Raw genomic sequence first — 9,383 nt, 5'->3', positions numbered from 1 at the left:
ACATACAAATCTAAACATTGTACCACTGTGCCCTAAAAGAACCATGGAAAAACACTAACAGTCAAAACATCAAACAAACATCAAGACTGTGTGGCAATGCTATTTTTCTTAAATAAGTTATGTTCTAAAAATACATGCATTTCATGAACTAGCCTACATTTGCCAATGTGGCCCTGGTGAGACTGTTGTGTTGTCGACACAAGTTTAAAGTATCACATTTCAAATGTATTACAAAACATCATTGCATGACAGTATGAATTATGATTATGATACTTGACAGTTTCAATAATTCAAACATATCCGAGTGAATTTCGATTAGTGCTGGATAAAGGTTACACACCACCATGAATGCTCCCACATTGTATTTAATGGACAAATAATCCGTTATCCATTTAGAAAATACACTGTCGTTATGGTACAGTATGTGAATACATTAGGCTACAGAACATGACACACATTTAGTTTGATAGGGAAGAATTGCTCATGTATGTCAAGCCCTGCCCCTTCTGCCTCTGCCCAGATGCTTGTTGTGGAAGATTTAAGGTGGCCCATGGGGGATGACACTGTATAAAATGTTGTCTACTTGGCAAACGATTTGAAAAAAGGGTTTAGACAGAGGAGGACAATCATGAGGGCTTCTTCCTACATACACCTGCTTTCAAGCCTGCACTTGACCTTTTGCTCATCTGTCTCTCCTTCATCTTCCTCACCTACCTCTTGTGACTTACAGGCACAGTTTAATTTCAACAGATTTTACAAGGCTGGGGACTTGGTTCTAGGTGGCTTGTTTAATATCCATTTCTTCTCCGTCTTGCCTGAGCTGTCTTTCACTTCCAAGCCACGGGACCCTATTTGCTATGGGTGAGTCTAGGAATCAAGCGAGCAGGGATCTTGTTTGGTAGATCGCACCAAATTCTGGGCCCTGGATACAAGGATTCACTGCAGCCCCCCAATGAATGTTCGTCATAGGGGGAGTGGGTTTAACCCATTTAGACTGGGAACACATTATTATGCATTATTTTGTGCTTTAACTATTGAAAAATAGAAGATATACAAGCTCACAGCGCGGCACTCGAGCAAATTCTTTGCAAGTCTTATTTCAATTCCTTCTAAGGTTTTTTGAAAAATCTATGTTTCTATGTCAGTGGTGCTCAAACCTTTTCATGTGAAGGACCCCCACAATGATATGTATTTGGCCACATTTTCACGATTTTTCAAAAATAGCAGATCTATAAGATCTGCTATTTTTCAATAGCTAAAGTATAAAATGATTAAGGCCCCTCCACCTTGGGCCCTAGTAACTCAGTCTCCCTTGTGACACCCCTGGACCTACCATAAAGGTTACTGAAGGTGATGTTGTGTATTTCCGCAAAGATAAATATTCAAGGTTACAGTTGCATTTTTTTGTGTTAGTTTTGACATTCTAGGGTTCAGGCTGGCCCAGACCATGGCATTCGCCATCACCGAGATCAACAGAAACACCAGCCTACTACCTAATGTGACTCTGGGATATAATCTCTATGATAACTGTATCACGCTTGCAGTTGGATTCCCTGCAGCATTGTCATTGGTCAGTGGGAGAGAGGAGCAGTTTCAATTGGATGAGCACTGCATTGGGTCCCCTCCAGTGCTCGGAATAGTGGGTGATACGACCTCAACACATTCTATTGCCATCTCTAGTATATTAGGTTTGTACAGAGTGCCTATGGTAAGTTTCCTATTTGAGCCCATTTTACCATCATCAACTTCATACTTAATTTTGGTTACAGACTGTTTGCGGTTCTGCGGACAGGCCAGTGCTAGGGGTGTCTCACAGCCGGGGCTCAAGGCTTGTGGAGAGCTTTTTGCCTGAACACAGTCCTGAACATGGACAAAAAATATACATAATGAAAGAACAAAATTGTATGTACCTTACCTCACCACACATTATACTACACCCATCCAAATCCACACATTCCCCCATTGCTGCTAAGAGGTTTCTTAAATGGTTAGGGGGTGTTTTTTCTTTACAATCCGGTGTTATCTCTATTATTATCGTGTTGTATGTCGTATAGCTGTGGCATAATGTCACTTTCTTCAAATAATGGCCTGAAAAAATGTATCCAAAACAAACTATATATTTCTTAATAATTTCACACAAAAGGTTTATAACAATATATGACTATGACATAAAAATAATACTGTCTGTCAGTTATGTAACATAAGAGGATTAAATGACTTGATTAAATTTCTATTTTGACTTAGGCAATTATAAACCTGACTTAGGCCAAAATGGCCCAAGTCATATATCACATTTAAGATAGGCTAAAGGGGGCGGGAACATCATGATCATTTTCAATTAGGATATAATAATTTTACCAGAGGTGGCCAGTGTCATGAAGAGCTGATTTAGGCAAAAATATAAATTTCCTCAAAAGATTACTTAGGCCATTATTATAAGATGGTGACTCACCTCTTCAGACTCCACCTTAGCCCATATACTTATCATAGCACTTGCCTTCCCTCAATGACCATACATGTAATATGTAGATAGCATTTTTTATATTGGCCGATGTCAGGCCATTTTCGACTTGGCATCCTATTGTACATTGTCACTCTGGATTAAGAGCGTCTGTTAAATGCCTGCATTGTAAATTGGGTAACAGTAACATACTGTACCACACCAGCAGTTCACTGCTTGTACCTGTATGAGTGAGTGACAAATAAACTCCTCTTGATTCTTAATTCTATTCTATTCATCTATAGTCTTTTTACACTATGAAACATATGAACATATTTACTTGCAGGAGTGTGAGGGGAGAGTGAGCGGGCCCAGCGCGGGCAGATTTTGAATGTGTGAGAAAAACAACTGAGCCGACCAATGCGTTTTGTGACACAGGCGCTGTCCAGGAGCTTAGCACAGGGGTAGTCTAGGGCAGTGGTTCTCAAACATTTTGGGCTCAGGGCACCCCATGAGATGAATACCAAGGACTTCCGACGTAAGAAAGACTGTAAAAGAGACCGTAAAAGGACTTACTCCTTTTGCTCCTTTTTTTGCTCCTTTTAGGCAGGGTGTTTAACTGTACTTGTACTGTATTACATTCTTTTAATGTATTGACTATACTTGTTCTGTTCTCCACTTTTGTCTAATAAAATACTCAACAATACAGACCTTTTTCTTACACGGCACCACTAAATTACTTTTCACTGGAGCATCTTATTTTATGACATATTTTATTACTTTGACATTTAAACTAACAGTATAGGCTTTATTTGCATAATTGTGATTATTACTACTGGTGGTGATCACACTATTCAAATGAATGTACACAATTGAAAGCTTGAGTTCACTCTCGTTTCATTTTGTGATTAAAATCTCTTAAAATATTCATTGTCTTGGGACTTGTATCCTGGATGGCTATAAGAAACTTCAGAGAATTTTTGGTTATCCCTGATTGAAAATTACTTTGTACTTATGATGATCTAGAATACAAGTGATATCAGTAAATGAAAAATATTGTCAAGGTATTCCGTGGCACCCTTGGACTGGTGTCACGGCAGTGTCGGCACACACTTTGATAAACTCTGGTCTAGGGTCTATAGTCTACAATGTGATTACACGGTATACATATCAAATAATACTCAAGTGTGATTTATTCCTCGTCCTCGGTCGTAGAGTGGTCCAGAGTCTCTGCCTGAAGACCAAAAGCCTAATATCTCCTCCAGCAAAGGGGATTTCTCTTTAGGCTGTCGGATAAGATGTTTGGCTTAATTTTCCCTATTGAATCTGGAGCATTACACTCACATGCTCTACTTATGCTTGCAGAGGAATTGTGTCCACAATGTTATATTATTACAGAACAGATGTTTTGTACCTTTTGCAGGTAAGTTACTTTGCCACCTGCTCCTGTCTGAGTGACCGGCATCTGTTCCCATCCTTCTTTAGAACAATCCCAAGTGATGCCTTCCAGGTGAACTTCTACATACAAAATACCTGTTGGTATCCACATGTTCCACACACTTGACAAAAATGGCCCTCTAGTGAGTGTAATGTACATTGCATATAGCCTCTCATTTGCTTGTTTGTATTACTGCTGCAGCTGAAGGTTTCTGTTGAAAGCGGCAAAATAATATTATTTGACCGTTTCCGTTGTGGAATCTGATTGGAGATTCATTGAATCATCACTATGTGAATAATCGAGCCTATAAGCTCTCATCGCTACATTCTTTATTCAGGTGCGAGCAATGCTCCAGATAATGAGGCAGTTTGGGTGGACCTGGGCAGGACTGCTGATTAGTGACAATGACTATGGCCACCATGCTGCGCGATCCTTCCAGTATGACCTGGCCCTGTCTGGTTTGTCCTGTCTGGCGTATTTGGAGGTTCTGCCCTGGGGAGATGAACCAGCTGAACTTCAGAGGATTGTTGATGTGATGAAGAAATCCACAGCTCGTGTGGTCATTGCATTTGTATTAGAGAGCCATATGGTTAATCTCATGGAAGAGGTTTGAGTTATATTATACATATTAATTCAGGGATTCATAATTATAAGGAATCAGAGATGGGTTGTATTGAATCTATGATTTTTTAAACTTTATTATACCTTTGATCTCAGTTTGTGTTACGACTTGGCTTAGGGATCACCAGTTGTAACACAAACATGGACTCCCTCCTTCCCAGTCCCCAAACACAGTCAGTCAACACCAGTTAAAACAGTGATCTATTATCGATGTTGAAAACATGGATAAATAAATTACCTCAGGGTGGGTCCCTGTACACACTAACTCATGTAATACTGGCAAATGTAAAACACTGTCAACACAGAGGACTGGTGTGATTGGAGGCTGGTCAGGAGGGAGACATCTGTGGAATTGGAAACAGGCAGCTTTATAGTGGAGTCCACCAACACTCAATCTCAAGCACACGCACGCACGCACGCACACACGTACGCATGCACGCACGCACGCACGGACACGCGCACGCACGCACGCACGGACGCGCACGCACGCACGCACGCACGCACGCACGCACACACACACACACACACACACACATCAATGAGGGAGAAAGACATGTCATGCAGACAGGAAAATTATACCCGTATGAAGTGCTGCTGCTGCTGATGATAGAGACCCACATGATGTCACAGGATAGGGACATATGACATCAGTATTTGATACAATGGAAAAGCACTTGGATATGTGACGACATCAGTATCCAACACTTGGAAGAACACATGGACATACACACAGTTACGTATTGAGTGCTATAACGAAATGCGAATTATATTATATTTATAGAACATTGGATTTAAAGCTGTGCTCATTTGCTTTTAAAATATATACCAATATATTATATTCAATGCAATCATCAGGTGGTGAAGCAGAATGTGACGGGTCTGCAATGGATAGCCAGTGAGGCCTGGACGTCATTTACTGCTCTCCAGTCTCCTCACCTCATGCCATACCTGGGAGGCACTCTGGGTATTGCCATCCGTCGTGGAGAGATGCCAGGTCTCAAAGACTTCTTGTTAGGAATACATCCTCACAACAGCCATGATGAAAATAGCATAGTGAGTATTTTTGTTTAACTTAGCTGCGATTTCAAACTGACATTGGTGTTAAATATTCACAGGGTCATTGTGAGTAAATGCCTTAAATCTTCACCATGTTTCTTCAGGTGAAGATGTTCTGGGAGAATACGTTTCAATGTAAATTTGCTCCCCTGCCTTCAGAGTGGTTGGATGCTGGTGGAGCGGTGTGTACTGGACTGGAGGACATAGGAAGAGCAGAAACGACCCTTTTGGATGTGTGGGACCTCAGGCCAGAGTATAACGTGTACAAGGCCGTGTATGCTCTCGCTCATGCCCTCCACGACATGTTGCAGTGTGTGCCAGGAAGAGGACCTTTCAATGGGCACAGCTGTGCCAGTTTACAGACAATACAGCCCTGGCAGGTATATGATATGGATTCATAGTGTATAGATTCACAAGTTTCTATTTACAGTAGGTTTTGAATTTAGAATATAATGAATATGTAAATATGATATTTTGGGCGGGAAAGCAAGAAAAGTACACAAATGATAGTATACTAATCAGTGTTGATTTCGTCGACTAAAACTATGATAACATTTTTTGTCGACTGCGTTTTTTTCACTGACGAAAACTAAATAAAAACTAAGCTGTGACGACTAAAACTAAGACTAAATATATTGACAATTTCGTCAACAAAATAAAAACTAGACTAAAACGTTAGGGAGGGACTAGTGGAGAAGAGAGTACTTTTATGTTTGGTTGCTCTCAGGTGTTGCGTGCTGAAAATAGACGATCTACAAGCTCACAACGCGTCGCAGCGCGACACATTGTGAGCTTGTAGATCTGCTATTTTCAGCACACAACCAAGTGTAAAATCAGTCATTACGATGCCATCAAGGCCAGCCAAAATACATCTTAGTCGACTAAATCAACTGTAGATTTAGTCGACTAAAAACGTATGAGAATTAGACTAAAACTTTTCAGGTGACTAAATTATGACTAAAACGAAATAACATTTTATTCAAAAGACTATGACTAAAACTACATCAAAATTTGCTGTCAAAAACAACACTGATTCATCTCCATTTGTAACTTTTTGATTACTGGTTTGCCCATCACCATTTCTAGCTTTTGTATTACCTGGAAAAGATCAACTTCACCACAGCATTTGGTGATCACGTATCATTTGATGACAATGGTGATGCTTTACCAATCTATGATGTCATGAACTGGGTGTGGCTCCCTGATGGGAGCACAAAGGTTCAAAATGTAGGTGTGGTCAAGATGTCAGCCACAGGTGAAGAACTCATTCTTGATGAAGACAGAATTTTCTGGAATTTTGAATCCACAATGGTAAGTTTGGCCTCCTAAAACAGCTAATGTCGAGCTCATGATGTGAATGTAATTTTGTTCAAAATAGGATGATGCAAGGCGGGAATGATGCAAGTTGAAGGTAAATGAAAAATCACACCCAGTGTGAAGTGAGCGGGGCCTTTTATGTGTCCCGTGAAACTTGGCCAACGAGCACAGTACGTCCCACACAGGACGTAATGTACATACATACATGTACATTATACTTACAGACAAAGCCAGATGCGCTTAGTACAGCTCAAAATGCATCCCACTCAGTTATACCATACCTGTTGTACCCATTGTCTGTCCCTTTTATGCCCATTTATGGAGTTCCATGTCAGGCATTACATGTGGATTTTAGGATTTATTTATTCATAATTCTGGGGAGATCTGCTTATCCGACCGACATCCCTAGCGGTTTAAGGTCTGTTGAGCCCATATATGGGCATGACCATATATAGGCATATTGGTCGGATCTGCGGTTCTGGACAGCCACCTACCTATCCCCCCGACTCTATACCGGGCACGGCACTCCCTCAGGTCATCAGAGACGCACTCGCAGAGTTTGAAGTCGATAAGTTGCATAGTTATGGCACACATGCACAGACAGAGATTTTTGTATTACTTTCCTCTGTAGCCACCTCGGTCAGTGTGCAGTGAGAGCTGTTCCCCTGGAACCCGTGAGGCCCGACGGAAAGGGGAACCTGTCTGCTGCTTTGACTGCATAGCTTGCTCTGACGGGGAGATCAGCAATGAGACTGGTAGGTTTACATTATGTAGCAATGTAGAATATCGTCACTGTCGGGCAGAAACCTCGTATCTCTAAGTTTCAAATGTGTACGTTTTTTTCGTAAAGTAACTAACCCTGCTTCATCATACAAGGCCGTCGCACAAAATTAGTGAAAACAGCCGATCTACAAGCACACAACGCCTCGTGCGAGGCGTTGTGTACTAGTTTTCACTAGTTTAGTTCATTTTTAAAATGATAAATATAAAACGAAAGGTCTTGGACATACAAGGTTTCTACCCGACAACGACGATACGCTTTTGGACAACACTGTAGTTGACTATCCCTTTTATAACCTTGCCCTCTTCGTTAGACTCCACAGAGTGCACCAGTTGTCCAGAGGACTTCTGGTCCAGTCCCCGGCGTGACCACTGTGTGCCTAAGAGCCTGGAGTTCCTCTCCTACCACGAGGCCCTGGGCATCTCCTTGACAACCATCTCGTTGCTGGGCACGTTCACCTGCGCCGTCGTTCTGGGAATCTTCGTCTACCACCGAGACACGCCCATGGTGCGCGCCAACAACTCAGAGCTCAGCTTCCTTCTCTTGTTGTCGCTCAAACTGTGTTTCTTGTGTTCCCTGCTGTTCATTGGTCGTCCCACAATGTGGACCTGTCAGCTGAGGCATGTAGCGTTCGGGATCGTCTTTGTGATGTGTGTTTCGTCTATTCTGGTAAAGACTATGGTGGTGTTGGCCGTGTTCAAGGCCTCCAAGCCTGGGAGCGCAGACATCCTGAAGTGGTTTGGTGCCGTGCAGCAGAGAGGAACCGTTCTGGCTCTCACGTCCGTTCAGGCAGCCATCTGCACTGCTTGGCTTGTAACATCGCCGCCGACTATTCATAAAAACACGCAGTACCGCAGTGATAAGATAGTCTATGAGTGTGCGGTGGGATCAACGGCTGGTTTTGCAGTGTTACTGGGTTATATCGGTCTGCTGGCACTCCTCAGCTTCCTCATGGCGTACATGGCGAGGAATCTTCCGGACAACTTCAACGAAGCCAAGTTGATCACGTTCAGCATGTTGATATTCTGTGCCGTGTGGATAGGCTTCGTCCCGGCCTATATCAGCTCTCCGGGCAAATATGCAGATGTAGTGGAGGTGTTTGCTATCTTGGCGTCTAGCTTTGGTCTTTTGGTGTCGTTGTTTGGCCCGAAGTGTTATATAATACTTTTGAAACCTGAGAGAAACACTAAGAAGTCCATCATGGGTCGAGTTGCCACCAAGACGTAGAACAGGGTTCCCCAATAGGCGGCCCGCGGGCCATTTGCGGCCCGCGGGGGGCTACTGTCGCGATGCGAGGCGTTGTGTGCTTGTAGATCGGCTGTTTTCACTAGTTTAAATCATTTTTTAAAATGATAAATGCAAAACAAACGGTTTTGGACATACAAGATGTTCCCGACAACGACGATATCTGAACTGTCGCTGGAGTAGTGGAAACGCCACCGTCGCCCCCTGCAATGTTGTGGCCCTCGGCTTGGTACCCTAGACATAATTCGGCCCTTGGGGAAAACTAATTGGGGAACCTTGACATAGAAGTAGAAATGCAATGAAATACTCTACATCTATGTGAATCTGATAAAGTATATTTGGATGTCTTTGATTGCTGATAAACTTGTACTATATTGTAGATTCAGCTTTCATGTAGTAATCCAGTCATGAAAACGTATAGGCTTCATTAGCTTCATGATTATCTGTCATGTTGAAAAATGTGTTCATTACCCTCCCTTAAAGGC

The 9,383-nt window shown here is 42.3% G+C and overlaps 1 protein-coding gene across 1 annotated transcript; it reads left to right on the top strand.

Annotated features, from left to right (window-relative positions):
- Positions 1 to 550: 550 nt before the first annotated feature.
- Positions 551 to 8,880, top strand: LOC308290020 (extracellular calcium-sensing receptor-like; the record flags this gene model as incomplete). The annotated part of the gene is made up of 10 exons (XM_080731797.1): positions 551 to 565; positions 731 to 861; positions 1,414 to 1,708; positions 3,864 to 3,950; positions 4,216 to 4,485; positions 5,355 to 5,552; positions 5,660 to 5,935; positions 6,642 to 6,866; positions 7,504 to 7,627; positions 7,967 to 8,880. 10 exons carry the CDS (start codon positions 551 to 553, stop codon positions 8,878 to 8,880), a joined length of 2,535 nt encoding a protein of 844 aa, XP_080587923.1.
- Between the last annotated feature and the right edge of the window lie 503 nt (positions 8,881 to 9,383).

Source organism: Nannobrachium achirus (assembly GCF_963921795.1).
Source record: "Nannobrachium achirus genome assembly, chromosome: 8".
Taxonomy (NCBI): domain Eukaryota; kingdom Metazoa; phylum Chordata; class Actinopteri; order Myctophiformes; family Myctophidae; genus Nannobrachium; species Nannobrachium achirus.
This window is presented reverse-complemented; position numbering and strand designations above follow the sequence as displayed.